General features: G+C 34.7%; 3 protein-coding genes and 1 long non-coding RNA gene across 10 annotated transcripts; 2 read left to right on the plus strand and 2 right to left on the minus strand.

The window, feature by feature from the left end:
* Positions 1-378: 378 nt before the first annotated feature.
* LOC108335829 (magnesium transporter MRS2-5) lies at positions 379-7,471 on the plus strand. Its single transcript, XM_017572003.2, has 7 exons — positions 379-591; positions 1,292-1,904; positions 2,223-2,293; positions 5,672-5,800; positions 5,894-6,229; positions 6,518-6,565; positions 6,673-7,471. The coding sequence occupies exons 2-7, from the start codon at positions 1,475-1,477 to the stop codon at positions 6,901-6,903; spliced, it is 1,245 nt and encodes a 414-aa protein (XP_017427492.2). The 5' UTR covers positions 379-591; positions 1,292-1,474; the 3' UTR covers positions 6,904-7,471.
* On the minus strand, positions 6,648-14,642 carry LOC108335828 (probable inactive purple acid phosphatase 1). Its single transcript, XM_017572001.2, has 13 exons — positions 14,400-14,642; positions 14,038-14,255; positions 13,805-13,896; positions 13,370-13,436; positions 13,105-13,227; positions 11,909-12,001; positions 11,551-11,680; positions 11,358-11,439; positions 10,805-10,937; positions 9,070-9,275; positions 8,845-8,970; positions 7,614-7,923; positions 6,648-7,362 (listed from the first exon to the last, which is right to left on the minus strand). Exons 2-13 carry the CDS (start codon positions 14,206-14,208, stop codon positions 7,057-7,059), a joined length of 1,839 nt encoding a protein of 612 aa, XP_017427490.1. The 5' UTR covers positions 14,209-14,255; positions 14,400-14,642; the 3' UTR covers positions 6,648-7,056.
* A 56-nt stretch (positions 14,643-14,698) lies between these two features.
* Positions 14,699-16,089, plus strand: LOC128194362 (uncharacterized). Its single transcript, XR_008245808.1, has 2 exons — positions 14,699-14,965; positions 15,708-16,089. It is a non-coding gene; the product is annotated as an uncharacterized LOC128194362 (long non-coding RNA).
* LOC108336028 (pentatricopeptide repeat-containing protein At1g69290) lies at positions 15,643-20,863 on the minus strand. 7 transcript variants are annotated; one of them, XR_001832800.2, is made up of 3 exons: positions 20,491-20,863; positions 16,846-19,319; positions 15,643-15,957 (listed from the first exon to the last, which is right to left on the minus strand). XR_001832800.2 is itself a non-coding variant. In XM_017572319.2 (3 exons), exon 3 carries the CDS (start codon positions 19,013-19,015, stop codon positions 17,048-17,050), a length of 1,968 nt encoding a protein of 655 aa, XP_017427808.1. In that variant the 5' UTR covers positions 19,016-19,096; positions 19,180-19,319; positions 20,491-20,863; the 3' UTR covers positions 15,643-17,047. The 7 variants fall into 7 exon arrangements, 6 of the variants coding, with proteins under 6 accessions (XP_017427808.1, XP_017427807.1, XP_017427806.1 ...); XM_017572319.2 differs by having other exon boundaries at positions 15,643-19,096; positions 19,180-19,319; XM_017572318.2 differs by having other exon boundaries at positions 15,643-19,101; positions 19,180-19,319.
* Positions 20,864-20,875: the final 12 nt, after the last annotated feature.

The raw sequence follows: 20,875 nt of genomic DNA on the forward strand, positions 1-20,875 counted from the left end.
TAAATATATTTTTTCTTTTTAAATTATTGTAAGAAATTATATTTTATTTTTAAATTAAAACATAAAATATTTATTATGAAAGTAATATAAAATATCATTGTAAAAAATTATATGTGAAATGTGTTTTTCATAAAAAAGAAAAAGAAGAATTTCACACTTAAATATAACACACATATATAATTTTTTTAGAAAATATCTAATATAACTTTTACATACAGAAAAAATAAAATATATTATAATTTAATTTAATTTAAAGATAAAAAACATATGTTATATATTTAATAAAACACATATTTACTAAATTAAAAAAATACTTTAGAAGAAGAAACCTTTTATGTAGCGCGTATTATATACAACTAATAACTACCTCTGTCAAGCTGTTTTACTCTTTCGAAAACAAATAAACCCAAAAGGTTAGTGATTAGTAATCAAACACTTAAAGCAATTCGGATGAACAGCGCTTACGTACAATCCATCGTTTCTTTCATCGTAATGCAGTGTTCGTAACTCTGAGAATAGAAACCCGTTCGCAATCTTACTTCAACCCATCTTCCACCTTTCAAACCTTTTTTGCATATTCTCGACCTTCAGGTAACTCTGGGTTTTCGATTTACTCCACTGTTTGAATCTGATTTGATAGAAATTGTTAACCGGGTGGTGGTATTTATGCAAAAGATGAAATCTTGTATGAGACTCGGGAATTGGTGGGTGCTGTCAGTATAAGGTTAAGGAGGGGGAGCGTGGGACTTAGTTCAGATGATGGAGAACATAACTGTGTCAATTTGTTTCAGTTGGGTTGAAATTGATTGAAGGACTCCCTAGTGTGAATTGGTATTTCGGCACAACATTAGTGTTGGCAAGTTTAAAGTATCTGGCCGAGTTTACTGGCAAAGCAATTTTTTGAATCTTAAGATAAATTATGTATTGAATGATGGTAATTATCACAGCATTGCGTTTTCTCGCCCTTTCGTTTTGTTATTGTTTAATTGATTGCTTCCTTGTTTTTATTGATTGCTTATTTGGGTTAAGGTTTTATTTTTCTATTGAGTTGAAACTACTTGTCCGTTCCTTGCTCCTTCAATTAAAGCGCGATATGTGGTTAAAGTGTAACATTCTTTTTCCTATTTGTTAGTTTTCACATCGACTGAGGCGTCACTTTGTTAGTTTTCTTATTGGTTGCGGTCAATTCGTCAATTAGATGGAGACGTGAATATGGCCACTTTCTGTATTTTTTTTTTTTTTTTTTACATTCCGTTCTTCAGTAATTTTCTTGTCGGGGTACCAATTTCAGGTTTTAATTTGAGAAAGGCACAACGTATGGATCACCTCAGATTCAGTTCTTGATCCGGTTATCACCTGTATATCAAGGTTGTGGTGGAAACGAATGCTGAATAGTGAATACTGATGGAGACTACCACAGTTAAAAGTAATTCTGTATCAGTATTGCAAGTGTGAAAATTATAATGCAATTGCTATGGATGAAACACAAGATCAGTATTATTCTTCCAGTCTACCTGAGATTTCTTTGTCTCGTGATGGTAGTGTGAGGTCTTATTCCAATGCGCAAATAAATCGTGGGACTGGGATGCCAGGCCTGAAGAAGAGAGGTCATGGAAGTCGGTCTTGGATTAAAATTGGTAACGATGGGAATTTTGAGACAGTGAGACTTGACAAGGCAACTATAATGAGAAATTGTTCTTTGCCTTCTAGAGATCTCCGGCTATTGGATCCAATGTTTATTTATCCTTCAGCAATATTAGGACGGGAGAAGGCTATTGTAGTCAACCTTGAGCAAATCCGATGTATAATCACTGCGGATGAGGTCATCCTGATGAATTCATTGGATGGTAGTGTTGGTCAGTACAGGTCAGAATTATGCAGTCGCCTTAAGAATGAAAAAGCTGGTAAGGAAGGAGTTCAGCTCATATTGATGTAACATAGATTTAGGTGAAAGGAAGACTCATTAAAAAATGTCTTATATGTATCTAGGTTTATTGTGACGATTTTAACTTACCTATTTGTCTTTTCTGTTGGGACACTGTTAGGGAATGGATGAAGAATAATAACGGATAGACATTGAATTTTCTTTTAACTGTCGAGTATTTTCTTCTTAATACTTATTAAATCTACTATATTTCCAAGCTATTAAGCACTTTTTTAAGTTTTTTGATGGAGATAATTACTGCATAGGATTGCTTACTTTGTCTGCCATTTTTTAACAGATGATCTACCTTTTGAAATTAGGGCACTGGAGTTGGCTCTAGAATTGACATGCACATCTTTAGATGCTCAGGTATAAATTGACCTAAAGGTCTACTTGGGGAATCTTCCACCTTAGGGCTGTGAATATGATAGTATATTTTCTATGTCTTATTTACATTGAAAATGGTAGCTATGAATTTGCATGTTTGTCAGTATTATGGTTAAATTACTTCAGGATTTATCATGTTGGAAATATTTTCATCATACACTCTAAGTATTTCCCTGCAAATTCAAATAATCTATATAACTCGACCGTGATTATACTCTATTGACTGCCCACAATATTTTCCACCATTCACTGCAATCAAGATTCTGGCTGGTTAAAACCCAAGGATTAATTTTGCGTAGCACAAAGGTAATATAGTGTGCAAGGAGATTTGAAACAAACAAAAGGGTGGTGGTCGTCTAGCTAATATCTTAGGAAAATATAAGAAAACGTCTATTATTAAGGACAACTATTTCTCCTATTATACAGCCAAGAGACCTATTTGTATAGTATGAAACCCCTGTAAAAAAACAAATCCTAACTCTTAGGTCTATATCCAGATCATCTCAAACTCTAACTAGAATCGAACAGAAATCAATGGGAGCGACTAGTACATGTCTCAGTGAAGGAGAACAGTTCTCAGAAGAATTAAGGTAGCATAACTAGCAAAACACAAGAATCCAATGAAAGAAGAGAGGAGAGGATAGGAGAAGAGAATTGTCTGGTGTATGCAAAACCTGTCTTAAAAGAGGTTATTTATAGAGTGATTATATGGAATAATTCTCCTAATCATTAAATAAGAAATAAACGAGCAGATAAAAATGTTGAATACCAAAACATTAGTATGCATTAAATCGAAAATATATCTGACAGAGTAATGGCTCAAAACCATAATATGACACTTTGAATAATGGTAACATTTAAAAACCGTAATCTGATTCAAAATATAATGGCTTTGTATTGAAAAAATATTTTAATTAAATCACATTGTAGCAACACTTATGTGTCTCACTATCACATGTGCAATGGAAAATAAAAACAAGGCAATGTTAGACACTTGCCTTTTTGAAATACCTGAACTTAGCATCATGAATGGTATGTGGGAAGTACTCTGGGACATCAGCTTATCAGCATCAAGTTATAATAGCTTGAATAGAAGTCCAGGTGTCATGACATATAATTATGAATGACTCCTCTTTGTCCTACATCAATTTCTACCCTATCATTGTTTATGGTAGAATGAAAATTGGGGGTGGGGCGGATGACATTGCAAATGATCTTTGATTGTCAAGATAACAAACATGAATTCCGGTTTTGGTTGCTATCAGCATCTGATGTGTGCAATTACCAATGTTGCAAGACTCTTAATCCATTTAGACAACAAATTAAGAGGGTGAAAAAATGTAGAATAAGAATAAAAACTTAGTGCACAATGGAGTAATTTGCAGATATAAATAAACACAAGGATGTCAATTATAGATGAATCTATGGTTCATGACTCAGTTGTGTTGAATTTACTATAATTCCAAATTCCCATATATAAGTGTAAGAGATTGTTGGGTGCTATCCATTAAACAATTGAGTAAGAGTTTCCGTTTGATTATTGAATAACCATTGACCTGATTTGCCTTATACCTGATGATTAATTATATTTGTCATCATTAATCAATCCATCCTCATACATCTAAGAATGGCCAATTGAATGCAGCTAAGTGCAATGTAACAAACCTAATGAACAGAAATACAATATATTTAAAACTGGGAAGATCCAGAATCAAATCCCAAGGTCCACCATAGCCCAAACTGTGGATTTAGTTATAGAATGAAAAAATGCCTGGTACTCAAACATATATTTCAACCATAAAGATTCAAAAGATGGTAGAAAACATCGAATAAAAAGATAAAATCCCTTTTTCCATGCAGCAATGAACTCAAACTTTTTAGAATACGTGCTTGAATTTTTTAGATTATATTGAATCATTTATAGTAGACTTCTATTAAAGCTAAAAAATAATAATACAAATCCAAAATTTAAGGTATGTTCATAAGTAATGGATGGAAGTTATAATTTAAGGAGAGTGCCTTGATTAGGATTTTGAAAGATTTTTTTTATCAAAAATTCTTCTGGTATTGAATCAAGACTCTTGAATGATAGAAATAAGCATTGCGGTATCAATTAAATTATCAGAATTTATTTAAGGAAAACAGAAAATTTTGGTGATATTCAATTGAGATTTTTTAAACCTTATAATAAGTTTGTTGGTATTAAAATATATACAAATTTTGATGTAGTATTTTTAAGAAATATTTTATATTACTTTTTAATACTATGTATAAATTATACCATCAAACAATCTCACCCAAAACCTTGAGACTTTGCTAGACTTTTTTTCTCCCAGCTAGTTGTCATAATTGTCTCTATTTGTTTAAATTCATATAGAAATTCATGTGTAGCAATTGATAATTTGCTAGAATGTCATTATGATAAATTTCTATTGATCCAGGAGACGAATCTTGAACTTTGGTATTACTATATAACAAAGGTCATAATTCTAAATATATTCTTCATACCCAAGAGAACGAGAAATGCCGCTACACTGAGCGATCTATGAACAAAAAGATTTCACCCTGTTTTCAGTTTTTCCTGTGCAATAGCTGCAATGACTTTGGCTTGAGTTATTGCTGCTACTGTGTACTATTTGACAATTTATGTTTGTGATGCTCCAAGATTGCCAAGACGACAGAATATTGTGAATTGAGTAAAAAAATTGAGGTATTATGAAAGATGATAGGATGATCAAAGATGAGTGTATCCAATCTCTAGTTCCTACTCTTTTCATACGGATAGAGAGAGGATTACTTCATTATTTCCACCAAATTTGAGATTGAGATTGGATATATTTTGCTTGGATAGAGTTTCTTTAAATTGCCTCAGAATAGATATCTCTATAATTTTCTTCAACAATTCCTTTTGTTGATATCTTCAGAAAATCATTTTGGTTTATATCTCCATCAAATGTGATGACCTATTTTCATCTGAACTCATCTAATTCATTAATTTTGTTGTAAAACAAGAGAAATTGGGAAAAACCAATACAAGATTTAAAATTAACATATGAAGTTTCACAATGTCCCCAAGAAATCCATAGGAGTGAAGGTTTATCACTCCTCTGATATCTAATTTTATCTTAGGACCTAGATCATTGTAATGCAAATTTCAGTGGCTCAAGACCAGGTATAGTCGTATAGCTTGTATCTTGCAAATGGTTGTTTTAGTGTTGGAATTGAGGTCATTACGTTTATGTCACGTTATATCATATGCATAGCTTAACGCATAGAAAAAGATGTTGAATAAGCTTCCAGCCTTATGCAATTAAATTGTCATCTTGAATCGGGTATATTAAGAAGGATGTTATTTGACAGGTAAACGAACTGGAAATGGAAATATATCCCGTGCTAGATGAACTAGCCTCATCTATCAGTACTCTAAATCTGGAACGTGTTAGGAGATTTAAAGGTCACCTGCTTGCTTTGACTCAACGAGTTCAGAAGGTTGATCAATGTTGAATTATTATCCTTGATTACTATTCTCATTTTTTCTGGCTTTCTATCACCTACAACTAGTAATTCCTTGTTAATTCCCAGGTTCGTGATGAAATAGAACATCTTATGGATGATGATGGTGACATGGCTGAGATGTGTCTAACTGAGAAAAAGAGAAGATCTGATACTTACACTATTAATGACTGTTTTCAAACTAATGCATCTGGTGGAGTGATTTCAAAGTCAGCTCCTGTTTCACCCGAGCGAACGACTAGTGGAGTCCAGATGTTGCAAAGGGCTTTCAGCAGCATTGGAAATTCTAGTAAACATGGTAGCTCAATGGTCTCTTCTGATAACGAGGAAAGGATTGAGCCACTCGAAATGTTGCTTGAAGCATATTTTGTACTCATTGATAATACTCTTAACACACTATTATCGGTATGAAAAGTTTGACCTACTCAGCTGTAGCATTACAATCTACCCATATTGCTTATAGCATAGGTTATTTTACGTTGGATATCATAGTATTGGGTAATATAGCTAAGGTGCTTATATAAACATTAAATTAGCTCAGGCAAGCCTTCACCCAATCAGCTGTTGCATTATGATTTTTCTCTTATGAGTAGCAGCCACAGTTTCATTTTATATTAACTAATAGCATATGGTTTTATTATTTAGGCGCTTCATGCAAGTGCTAAATATTTTTTTTTTCTGCTGGTAATGCAGCTCAAAGAGTACATTGACGACACAGAAGATTTTATCAACATAAAATTGGTAAGCTGACATTAACAGTTTTCAACATTCTGCTGAATATTCCTTTAATTCTTTGATGCTCTAAACTGTGACACAGGCATCATTACTTTTCACTCTATTTATTACAGGGAAATATTCAAAACCAGCTAATACAGTTTGAGCTGCTTCTTACAGCTGCTACATTGGTAGCTGCAGTATTTACTGCTGTAGCAGGTGTATTTGGAATGAACTTTGAAACCACAGTTTTTGACTATCCATCTGGATTCAATTTGGTTTTGGTAATTACTGGTATTGCTTGTATAGCATTGTATTTCGCTCTCCTATTTTATTTTAGGTACAAGAAAGTGCTTGCAGCTTAAACTTAAATACCAATAAATTGAGCGTGCGTTCGCATTGGTCAAGATGACAGCTTGCAGCCGAATATAACATCTATTTGCTTGTGGAAGATAATTTACTCATAATTCACTGCTTCAACATGGCTGGATACATTGAATCTTTTTCCATTTTATCAATCAAGATGCCATTGTCATACTTGGGCAACTATCCATGGTGCAGGCCAATATGTCTCTATAATCACGCGATATATTGAAGGAGTCATAAACCTTCCCATCTCGGCTCTTCTTGTACTCAAACAACAAATTTGAGTGATCAAAAGCAGTTAGTTTTACAAATCCATAGTCATAGTCTTTAAAGATGCTCCATTTGGTTTTGAGGGAAGTAAATGTTGAAAGGCTAGATCCACCACCACCAGCAACAATATGTATTGTCCCCTTTAAGGTTCCCTTATAGTGGTATTTCTCTTCATTAGTGCAGATATTCTGTTGCAAAATGTAAAAGATAGTTGTTAGTAGAGAAAATGCACATTGTCTTTCCGATTTTCAGGTTTAAATGATGATATTTGTGGCATGTAAAATGCTATTTGTTTCATTTTGGTCAAGAAGAGCACAGTAGGGATTAGGGAACTTGGCCTTTTGATTTCTTTACGCCTAATTCTTGATGTGTTGTTAATGTAAATATTAGCTTTATGTTAAAAAAAATTGAATGGAAGAAAGCACACGGTTGAGGAAACCTGGTATATGGGGCATGTCCTCTCATAATTGTGCACATGGCCATATACGGCAATGTCCACCTTGTACTTCTGCCATAGCTTTTGAAGGCTCTCTCTCCCCATTGGTTCAGCAAATGATCCCTCTTCTGCATAACAGATACAAGAGGAGTATCCAAGTACCCTATGTGCAAGGAAAATTAGCCACGGCTGTTTTTGTCTGTCAACTGAAGCGAAACAATGCTCAATGAACTTGTATTGTTCTGTTCCTTCTCTCCAATCATGTTCAGTGTCAGCAATACAGAAGCGGAACATGCCATAGTCAATTGAATACCTGGTGAAAGAAGTAGAAATGTAACACGTTCCAAATACCTGATGTGTTGAATATTCCATACTACCTAAAGCTTTTTAAACCAAAAGCAACCATTGGTGAGCTTTATTATAAAATTATTACAATGCCTCATTACATTAACCTTCCAAATACTAAAATGTATTTATTTGCCATAACTAAAATAAATGATATTCCTTTTCACTAAGCTTTACATATTGAACCCACCTCGTTATCTTTTCCCTCCTATTTACTTTCAGTCCAAAAAAGAGTATGAATGAAAACCCTTAATTTAGATTTTGATGCCGAATAACTCAGCCTAATGAGCTACATATTTTAGGAACTGATGATAATATGATCAATACAAGGTGGTGGTTCTAGTTGCTTTACTTTTTTATGTTGAGAGTTATCAATGGCATTCCCCTTTATTCATTTTTTAACTGTTATTACAAAACAAAATGAAAATGTCATTATTTCTTCAAAATTTTAATTCCAGAACGTAATGATTTTTTCAGAAGTCTGATTCTATGAGTGATTTGTAAGCTCTAACAACATTTTTTTCCCTGAATCACTTCGCAGTTCAAATTCTGGAAGAGAGTTTTAATATTTCTTGGGATTAACTTTTCAAAAGTGATTTGTAAACCTTTTCTGGTTAAATGAGGATAGCTTTTGAATAATAGTTAAAAAAAAGGGTAGCATCATTAAGAAAAAAAAGAGATGGTGCAAAATTGGAAAGTCTTAGAATTATTTTGACTATTTACACTTAATTGAATAACGTTGCAATTCTTATTAATTCATTGTTCATACCCAAATCATGAAAAATCATTAAACCCAGCAGAAGATAAACTTTCTACACAGGAAAAATCATACAATATACAAAATTTATTTTAGTAATTATCATCTCAAATGGAGGTCATATTATCATACCAAACCTTAGCCCTGTTTGAAGCAGGGGTGTAGAACATAGTCTGTGCCAACACACCACATTCTCCTCCAGAATCCATGTTCTCGTAAAAGGATCCTGTTTCAGGCCAATCTCGCTCATGATTCCCACTGTAAGACCAAAGACACCACAAGAGTATCATTTTTATAAATAAATAAATAAATTGAAACACATCCTAGACTAATTTTTTGGTAAGCTGTATAAAAAACCTTGCAACCATGTAGGGCACAGCTGATGCAATTGGCTCCACCTGTGCTGTAAATTGATCCCATTGAGAAAGGTAACCATTTGCATAACATATATCTCCAATATGGAAAACAACGTCAATGTTTTCCAAGTCCTGGATAAGCTGCAGAGTAGTGTTAATTGAGCCATGCTGGAAATTGTTGTATTCGTTGGAACCGTCAACTTCCTCCTGCATGGTTAACTATGCATCAAATACTCATAATTGATCTCATAGGCACAAGGTTTAAAATTATAGTCGTGTTTAGTCTCATCAAGATTGTTGATATTGCGGGAAATTATAGAAAAATATGGCTGATGCAGCCACAATTGCAACCATTTGATGTGCTCCACTTTTTACAAAGGTTGCACAGCTTTCCTAAAAGTATTGTAAGTGACCCACATTCTAAATTTCTTAGTTGGAGGACTTTGTGGGGTAAGATTGGAACTAAATTGTTGTTTTCAACAACTTGTCACCCCAAACAGATAGACAAACTCAGGTGGTGAATAGAATCTTTTCTACTCTTCTTAGAGCTACAATTATGAAAAATCTTAGAACTTGGGAAGAGTGTTTACCACATGTTGAATTTGCTTACAATACGGCTATATATAATACTATTCAATTGTCACCATTTGAAATTGTTTATGGTTTTAATCCTTTAACTCCTTTGGATTTGTTACCATTACCTAACACTTCTCAGTATAAGGATCAATCTAGGCAGGATAAAGCATAATATGTCAAGTTACATGGAGGCCCAAATTGAGAAGAAAATGGAAGGGTATGCAAAATATGCCAACAAAGGAAGAAAAAGGGTTACATTTGTACTAGGTGACTAGGTATGAGTGCATTTCAGAAAAGAGTGATTCCCAACACAAAGGAAGTCTAAGCATGTGCCAAGAGTGGATGGTCCTTTTCAAGTATTGGCCAAGATAAATGATAATGCCTACAAACTAGATTTGCAGGGTAAGTATGGTGTAAGTAATACTTTTAGTGTGGTTGATCTCTCTTCTTTTGATATGGGTGATGATTTATCATATTTGAGGACAAAGCCTTTTGAAGAGGGGAATGATGATCATTGAGAATGCTGAAACTTTTAATAATCATGAAGTCCATATTCAAGATCAAATAGAAGCCTAAGACCCAATACAAGGCTTGTGGCGATCTTCAAGGCTTATCAAACCTCATTGTTTGTGGTGCCTATTTTTAAGTCTTTTCCCATCTATTATCAGTTCTACAGGTTATAATTTGTATTTTCCAATTCTTCAAGTGTTGTCAATCCTTGATAATATCATTCTCTAAATCTCATATATAATATTATTGATATTATAAGTGACTTCCAAACTCTAGTTAGATTCAAAATTCATTGAGGCTAAGAATAATCCTCATCACCATTGTATTACTAACAACTACATCTTACACTTAAACAATTATATCCACTTTAAATGTAGAACACATGAAACTATGGCTGCCTCATGACGAATGAGTAACGAAACAAGTCTTCTCATAAGTATTCATTTATTCTATAGTATATTCTTTGGCTAAATACCATAGACTAGAATTTTGAATGTCCAAGCAAGATATTGATATAATATACTGAGTATGAGCATATATCACAATTTTAGACATCAAATTATCATATATATAGGACCAACGTCACTGAAAAACATGACAGATGCCATCCATCGAATATATGAATGCATACTTTTTGTAACAGTTCAAACCTTTCCCATATCTCCAAATATGAGAACACGTTGTAAGGACTTCTGTCCAGGAAAAGGAGGTGCTCTGAACTGATAGTTTCCGCTCCAGATAAATGTACCATTGTTTAATTTGTGTCCTATCTTGTACTCATATCTGCACAATCAGCAGAAAGCACAATTAAATTGTCATGACTTCACTACAGCAAACATAATTTAAGTAGAAAATACGGTTCAACACAATAGGGTTTACCTAGTTTGGAGCTCAATAACAAAAGAATAGTAATTATTTTTCATTGGCTAACAGATCTAAATCAAGCTGAAATATATGGCATATAGTGACAATGCAACAAGATAACAAGAATCTACTAGGTGGTGTTCGACCATAATAGATAACAGTATCAAATAAAAATTGATGGCTTCAGAGTGAAGCTCTCAAAAAATTATTGAAAAGGTAATGTACTTTAAGGTAAAACAAAATCTGAATATCAGAATCATGGATATGCCGTACACCTTTCCAAGGGAAAAATAAAATTGAAAAGTGCTTAAAACTAGGCCTAATCTAGAAATAACATACAATCTATTGGGCCACAGTTCTTTTAGATGACTTGTGTGTATGTATCCAGGGTCACGCCATCCCACTGTTCTTGCTGGTGAACCTGTTCAGAAATAGATAATTATAGTGTGCAATGAACAACCTTTTTGAAAAAGAAAATCCATCAAAATGAATGATTAAGTGCATAAATTTACTGGTTGATGAGTTCCCATACCACACATGCTATCGCTAGTGAAAGTCAGTGTCTCAGCAGGTGAATGCATATGATCCCCTCCTTTTGGACCCCATTGAACAAAAGGTTCAGCATCACTGATCCCGTATCCACTTGTCCATGTTACACTCATCTGATTTAAAGATCAAAATGATACTGTTTTATTTTGATAAAAAGAAAGAAACCTTTTAATGAAAAACAGCAAATGTAACAAAAATGTAATTTAAAGGAAAACTAAAAGAGATAGTAGCAGCATGCTGTATGCTTTTTTCCTTCAAAAGTTCACATAACATTTGCTAACATAGGAAAATTTCAACTGCGTAAGTTTTATGCAATCTAGGACTAGAGAATAAGATCTAACCTCATTCCATGACTTTCCTAGTGCAAGGCGAGGGTAAACTGGAGCATTTGGATTAGCAAAAGCTATTTTATTTGACACTGCCACAAGCTTTGGCTGTCATGAGGTAAATAAAAACGAATGAGAAAATGCATTTAGTCATTTCATAATTGATGAGCAAACTAGGAGTTTAGGAGAGACATAAAATTGTTACTAAATATGTAGAATTTGGCAATGTAATTGATATTACTAATTAGGATTTCTTTTTACTGGCAAATGTTAGTTGTTAGTTTTTGTTAGTGGGAGAGTTAAACCCACAACCTCTCCTACCCTCTCTTTCAAATCCTTCAAATCAGTCTTATATCTCGCAAATGTTAGTCGGAAAGTTGAACCTACAACCTCTTCCACCCTCCCTTCCAACTTTTACCTCTAGGCCAACATTATAGCTCCACTAATTAGGATTGTAATGTAAACATAAGTAAATCCAAAAGAAATGTGTGTCATCCATAATACCAGTATGCAAATGAGGAAAATCAGGTGAGCGAGTTGGTATTTTTTATGTATATGTTTGTGAAACTTTGAGCATGAGCTGTCTGTGTTGTGTATTTGGTTGCTGTTCTATGAATGTACATTAAAACTACTATTGGTTTCCATTGTTTGTATCTATAATACCTCTGCTTTTCTTCTGTCCTAATTTGGGGGTGGAACCAACTTGCTGTCTAGTAGTCTCCTTACCATTCTGTTCATTTCTTGAACAAGGGAATGGAAACTTTCATACATTCTGTTCACATATTCCATTAGCCTATATAGAAAGCATATCAGGTGTGAAATGAAAGCATAAGAGGAGCTAATCTTTAAAATTCATGTACACATAGATAGTATGAGAATAGAAAAATCTTAAAAGAGATAATGCGAAGACTCCCACAGTATCCGAAGGAAAATATGACTGATAGAAAAGCAGAGCAGAAGTGGACAAAAAATGCATACTGAAAAGGGAAACAAATAAAAATGATAATTTCTACTCATCCTTGAAGTAGCCTTTCAAGGAATTTGCTAACTTCTATTCACTGTTCAAAAAAGAAAAACAAATATGGAAATATTCTCATGGACCAAATCTACTCCGAAATGATTTTTCAATGCAACTTGATTTGTAGAAGAATAAAAATCATGGAATATTAACATCCACTTGATCAAGAAAGTTCAAACTAATGATGGCCTACATTTGACAAGCCACCAGAAAATAGTGCAAATGAGAAATCTGATCTCTGATTGATCAACCGAAGCTTCAGAAACCCTTTTCCATGTACTATGTATAAGGGGCTTGAGTAATTTGCATATTGATACTGCACAATGGGGTAAACATTCATTAGACCTTCACTTCTACATTTTCTTTGATAAATTTCCCTAGCTTCAAGAAAAGCTACAGAAAAAAAAAAAAACAGTTGTGGTGATGTCATTACTAAACATAGGACAGGTCAGGGGTACCTTAATGGGCGCAGAACACAGTAGTGGTGGATAGACTCTACGGTTTTCTTTTGGACATGTGGAAGCACTGAAATGCACAAAACAAGAGCAATCAACTAAAACTCAGCAACCAGGTTTGGTTGTACTAGGCAAGAATTTGATTGAAACTATTGAATATAGTAAAACTAGGTATATGATTAATCTTCCATGTATGTAAAATACACATAGAGTAATATAGTTATAATAAAGAATGATACAAGTATATATGACAACCAAACATAAATATAATAAATAAAAGATATTGGTAAAAAACAATATCTACCGATATCAAACAATTTCAAAAGTCTAAGTTTTCCTAATTAACATAAAATGTAGTATATCTAACCGAAACAATCAAATAGAACCTTTATAGGTTACAGGGCAAGATTTTAGATAGGCATCTACTTTGAATGTTACCTAAAGTTTGCAGGAGAGAATACTCCAATCCAATCATCAATGGATGGAATTGGAGAACTGTACTCCAGGGTTATCCACTCAGCAGTTTTCCCCTATAAAAGAAACCAGTAAAACTTACATCAGCAATGAGGCAATATGCAATATAGCAATAATATGGAAACTAAAACAAGTTGGTTATCATCAAGAGAGTTTACAAGTGACACTGCTGATGAATTTACAGTGTCAAAACTTACTTCTTGTCCAAGAATAGCTGGTGATGCTTTGATGTAAGCAAGGTCAAGAAGTGACACTGTTGCCTTATGAACAGCAACTTTTGAAAGAGGCTGATCTCCATGTGACCACACCCTTTGGAGCATGGTACAAAGCATTAGAAAGGCCAAGGAGACAAACATGGATTCTCCCATTTCAGGTAGCTGTTTGAGTATGATTCTTTGATTAATTACACCTCATCCTATATATGTAGTTACAAAATTATACTATATTATTGTTGCAAAAGTCACGTAGTAGAAAAAACAAAAAAGATAGTGACAAATTATAGAATATGAAAGGCAACTACGACTTTTCTAAGAAGTAGATGAGATTAGAGTTCACTTGCCTTCAATGATATTAATTGGTTTGTTGAAATTCAAAAGGGTGGTTTTAATCTGAGGGAAAGATATTTCACAGGAACATAGTTTGCAAGAGAAATCGTGGGAGCAAAAACCAAAGATGCCACTTTCACTAATAAAAAATGTTTTAACACCTAAGGTTGAGTTAACAAATATAAACTACCGCACACGTGGACCACTTATTTTATCTGTCAGATACATTAAGTTTTTAATAAGTGGCTGAAATTTGTGATCTGCAACTTGTTGAAAGGGTGAGGTGTGCTATTGTTTTGAAAATTGCTTACTCGTCCCTAATCAGAGTTGTTTTTTCTCATTCATCTCCTCAAATGGTTGATCTTCCTTCTTTCCTTTTTGTCATTTCTCAATCAAACACACAAAAAAGGCTCTTTCTTTTAGCTGAGTTGGGTTGATTGCGTAGAAAGAAGACATGGAAAAGGTAAGAGATTTGAAGGAAAGGTAACAATTGTGATAGCTTGCACTAAGGAAATTGGCCATGCTATTGCACATAGACTTATTTGAGAGTGCATCTGTTGTCATCTCTTCTAGCAAGCAGGTTCAATTTTCTGTTTCCAAGCTCTTTTCTGATGGAGTTGATGATAAAGTCTTCATCTTTTTCGTTTTGGTTTTAAAAAAAACGCATTTGTATGTATTTGGGTCACAAGACTTAAGTTTTTTTTTCTTCTATTTTCATTTGTATTTGACTCCTTTTATGAAGAAGAGAATGTTCTCTCTTTTCTTTTTGTTATTAAAATTTAATGTTAAATAGAAAGCTGTTCTATTTTAAATCTACTCATAAAAACTTTATATAGAAAAAATGAGGAAAAAAAACAAAAAAAAATTTAGAAGCTACAGATAACTTGAATAACCTTATTTTTAAATTTTTATATGGGTTTCTTAAAAATTATTTTAATTTTTACATAAGTTCATTTTAGTGTACCAGAAAGTTTTTTTAATTTTTCGATGTTTTCTTTCAAAAAATTTACGGAGAAATTTATTTAAACATAACAATAGTTGGTATAAGAATCATGTTCGAAGATAATCATTATAATGCTTTTGTGGTAAATGTGCTTGAATAAAAAAATTATGAATATTTATTTATTTTTATTATCAAAATTTATTTTACTCGATGAGTTCTTCCTAACTTCATTTTATTATATTTACTTTCGTATTGAACTTATTTAGTGAGGAGTTATTAAAGATATTGATTTTCTTCAAACAACTCACTCGAAGTACAAAAAGAGGAAAAAAATTATATCTACCATGTGTGATGTATAAATTTGTGCCTTAAGTTACAGGTTACTTCATCCTTCAACATCCTAGAAGCACAAGAAAGAGGGCACAAAGAATAGGAGTAAACCAATTGTTAGACTATGATACTTTAACACCAGTGGGGTGTTTTACTTCCACGCCATCATTGCAGCAACAAGCAGCACAAAGAATGGAACCTGCAAAAACAGAGATGCCCTTGCCTCGTGCAATGTCAAACTGGCACACATCACATACTAAAATGAAATATTTGAGTCTTGAGTTGTCATGTGTCCTAATCTGCAAGGCATGCCAAGTATTCAACATTTATGAACAAGGAATGTCTATATTATATGGAATGTGAATAACTCAGTGAAAGCTTGGCTTATTTTGTATTTCCAACAGCTTATAAACAAACACTTTCAGATAGAACTTTTGAGTAAATTAATTATTTTCTCCAAAAACAATCAAAATCATATTGTTCCCTCCTTAAAATCCTATTCAATTCATTCAGTTTAAACTTGGTAAATTAAGGCAAATCATCTGTTTAGTTTGCTAAAACATAAAACCTCTTGTTATTTTATTTATAATGTCATGTAAAGTAATTAACTCAGAATGTTGTGATGAAAAACGTTTGCCCTCACTAACTGCAACTGATATAGTACACTGCAAATCAAGTCTCAATTACTACCCACAGTCTTGAGCTATTGAAGAAAAAAAAAACTAGGCTAAATAAAAATATTAAACCTGAACATACACGTCCAGGGGATGAACAATCTCCTGCTTCAGATCATGTTCATTTATAGTGCTTAACTCTAATTTGGTTCAGATAAAGATAATGACTTTCTATAAACAACTCACTAGAAGTACAAAATAGGGAAAAAAATTGATCTGTACTATGTGTGATGCTATTACTTTCTGCCATAGTTTACAAGTTACTTCATAGATAGTTATCAAGAAGTGTAAGCAGTTCCTTGATTCAGTGTGTTTAAATTTCCAGTCACAAGTACAAGAAGACAAGTGAAGACAGCAATCAACCACCAAAAATGGGGGACGGCAGAGAACAAAAGGGAAGAAGAAATCAATACATTTAGCCCAAAATGAAAGAATTAGCTGAATAAAAACTCAGTGACAGTGTCAAATAATTGCTTTCTGTAGCATCAAGGCAAAAAAATAGGAGAAAAGAACCTTGTTGAGCCGAACCCTCCAAGCCTAAACTAAGTGTATCATTCAAGAAAATCAAAATTTGAAGTGCTCCTAAGTTGGTGGAATTGAAGCTCGCTTATTGAAAGAATCTGCAATATTGAACCATCTCAGCCTTCATTTTGCATTGTTTCTTTCAGACATGATGGTTTAATCCCTATGATATGAAGTAGCCACTGTAAAAGGTTCAGGCATTTAAGCCAGCCCAGTTCTTGAAAGCAATAAGAGCTTCCATTTTTTTAAAATTTCTTTTCCTTAACTTTGCCACCCTGAGCTTTTTATGGGTCTCCATGAATGCTTGCTTGTATCTCCACTTATCAACAAATATTTTCATCTCATTAGCTTTCTCCACAACTTGCATAACAGCATCAAAGAAACCACCCTTGACCATAGCATAAAGGAACGCATCAACCAAATTATGGTCAAACTTGATCCCCTTCTGCCCATCCATGGATAGCTTCCTCTTAACCTCGTTCCACAACATCAGCACGAGAAAATATTTCTCAGCCAAGACATATCCATTAATCATAGACAAGTATGTCTGATCGTTTGGCTCAAACTGCAGGAACGTCATCCTTCTAAAAGTTCTTCTTGCATCGTCAAGTCTCCCAGCTTTACAGAAAGCATGGATGATAGAATTCCAATCATGAGTACCTACATCAATCCTAGGATCTTCAACCACCTCATCCAAGAAAGCTGCCATCAACTCAGGCCGATGTTTTTCCATCAAACCTGTCATTATAGTTAAGTAACTCCCTTTCAAGTCAGGAATCCTTGCCTCTCTCATGTCCCTAAACAGTGAAAACGCTGACTGAAAATCTTGGCTGCACATGGATGCTTCTATCAAAGCATCATAGGTTCCCACATCCAACTGAAGACCGGAATTACTAATCTCCATCACCAATTGAGTAGCCTCAGCAGTTCTATTTTCTTTACAGTAAGCCTTCAAGATAGGTATATAGACCCCAAGACCCACAGAGGCCCCCTGAACATTCATCTCATCAAGAATACTATGTGCTTTATCAGATAGTCCAATACTAACACGCGCATTAACAATTCCATACCCTATAGACCTATCAACCACAATATTTGAACCCTCTATCTTTTGAGCTTTAACAATCAAATTAGCCAACCCCTTGATATTTCCCTTCTGAAAATAAACCTTAATCACTTCACAAAAAGTTTCAACACCAAAACCCCAATCCTTCCCACATCCATCATTCAGAAATCTAACAATAGTTGCCTCCACAGAAGCCAAATTCTCAGACTTAACGTAACCCTTAATCAAATTACAATAAAAACCCTTCTTGTTCAAACAGCCAAACCCATCCATCAAAACTTCTAACTCCCTAATCCTCTCTTCCAATCCCTTGAGTGCATACAAATACCCCAGAAACCCAAAACTGAACTCATCAGGCCTAACCCCTAGACTTGACATTGTCTCCACAATCCTCTCAGCATCACTTACAGACTCAAGCTCACAGCAGCAACCTTCCAGTGCTGCATTGCAAGCACCAACATCAGGCTTCATGAACTCAACTCTCTCCTCAAGAGCTACCCTACAATTCTCCTCAAAGAGCCTCAAGAAAGCAGCAAGGTTACCACAGTTCCTACTGATCTCAACAAGCACAGGCCCCCAAACATGAAAAGGAACAAAGAACCTGAACCTGAGCATGGACCTGACAAGGGCAAATGCAGGGGCTGCAGTGTTGGCAGCCTTCATGGAGAGGAGCATGTGGTGGAGGGTGTCATGTTGGAGCAACAAGGGGTTCTTCTCCATGAGAAAGAGAGCAGAGGCAAATGCCCTCTTGAGATTGAGGGTGTCACCAAGGGAGGAGAGGTGAGAGAGAAGGGAATTGGTGAGGGGTTTGGGAGGGAAGGCTCGGTGGGTGGTGAGTGCCTTGAAGGACTTCCATGCCTCATCAGTGTTGCTGCTTAGGAGGGACTTGTGGAGGGTGGTTTCGAGAGTGGAGTGTTGGGAAGGTGAGAGGAAAGTTGGTGCCTTTGGGGAGCCTTCTGAAATGGGTTGCTGCTTGTTTATGGTGAGGGTAAAGACTGAGGGCTGGAGGAAGGAGTAAAGGCTGGGGGTTTCAGTGGTGGAGGAGAAGAACAAGGCTCTGTAGGGAAGAAAAAAGGACGCAACTCTTTTTCCCATTCTTCTTCATTCATCCAATCGTCATCATCACTACTCTTTTCTTAATTTTCTCTAGGGGTGGACAAACTGTCCTATAGTGTACTGCACTATAAAAGTTTATGGTTAACTATAAACCAGTTTAGGAAAACTATACTGAACTAAAAAATAGTTCAGTACAACTCAACTGAAAGTGCAGTGTTCAGCTCACGGTCCAGCCAATTCTTTCAACACATCAAGAGTTTCCCTTCTTTTCAAGGTCAATTCTTTCTCAAATACTGAAGCCTGCTCCTCCAGTGTTTCAGCGCTGAGCTCTGCTGTAGTGCTGCTGCTAACAAAGATGGGGATAGGTGAGATACTTGAAAATTTAACTCAACCAAATACTTAAAAAGGAAATTTAACGAAAACCCAAAATTAACAGATAAAGTAAGTATAATGCCAAGGACAAAACGTAGATAGAAATCCCTTAGTGCTTTTGGTGTTCTCTGATCAAAATTAAAGTTTCAATTTAGTAATTAGCATAATATAGGTTTGGGTTAAAGATCAACACAGTTACTGAAGTATTTACATTTTTTCCTTAAAACACCAATAGTTTCATTCCAATTTACCAATCAAGAAATCAATACAAAGATAGCATTTTTATCTCTTTTCCTTAGATTTTAACAATATTCTTCATAAATGACTTAAACTACAGTTCATGGGATCCAATCCTCGTACAACACAGATATAAAAACAAGGAAGGAGAGAGAGGGATTTGAATAAAATTTGTTGTTTGCTTCAAAGGTTTAGAGGGAAGGGAAAATGAGGACCTCAAATACCTCCCCTCCAATTAAGAGTTCTCTTCTCAAAACATGATGCTTTTATTTTTTCCAGTTCCTCTCCTCACTTGAAACTAAACCATAAGTCCAAGGTTCTAAATTGCAACTACAGTCATGGTTTTGTCACAATGCATGACATTACCGAAAATTAAATAAATACAACAAATGCGGCCCCATTTATAACTGGAGACCCCAAAAAGCCTTGAAATTGTGGCACAATTGAAACTGCAAATCATTTTTGAAACCTTGAAAGAGTCTGTAGATCTTTTAAACCTTGAACAAGATTTTAAAAAACCAGTCCACAACCACAACTGTAGCTGCAATTTCCTGCAATACCAAGAACTCAACAAAAATAGACTCTGCGACCACAATTTAGAACCTTAATCTTCAAGAGTTTCTTAATCTTAACCCACGAGCCAAAGGAAACAAGGAGAAACAACCTAGAATCACAACAACAAAAAATCAATTTTTCAACAGCAAACATTAAGAAAACAGCACAAATGGGTCCATACACTGCAACATATCACAACTTACCACACGAACAGAAAAAAAAACAAAAGAACCCTAGTTTCTCCCACTCCACACAAGTAAAACAACAGAGACACCCATCAAAATTCTATCAAAAAAGTACCACCTTTTCTATTGAAAAGGAAGAGGGAGAAACCTTCTACGGCGACGAACCTTCGACGGCGACGGCGAACCTTCGACAATGTTGGTAGAGCCTTTGACAATTCGGCGACGGCAGAATGCGGAAAAGCCTTCTACGGCGGCGAGCCTTCGACGGCGGCGAACCTTCGACGGCGGCGAGTCTTCAACGGCGGCAAGCTTTCAACAGGGCGCGAGTTGAGAAAATTGTGATAGAGAATGACCTAGTAGTATTGATAAACTATAGTTTAGAGTTTTTAAGTGAAGTGTATCCCGCCTAATTTTCTCATCTTAATTTTTCATCTACCATCGTAGTTCTTCGGTTTGATCAGAATTGCATGATTAGGGAGGAGAAAGCTCTCTCCTCTTTTCCATGTCCTTATTTATTTAAATTAAATTATAAACAATAATCAGATTTGCT

Source organism: Vigna angularis, chromosome 10 (genome assembly GCF_016808095.1).
Source record: "Vigna angularis cultivar LongXiaoDou No.4 chromosome 10, ASM1680809v1, whole genome shotgun sequence".
In the NCBI taxonomy this organism is placed as follows: domain Eukaryota; kingdom Viridiplantae; phylum Streptophyta; class Magnoliopsida; order Fabales; family Fabaceae; genus Vigna; species Vigna angularis.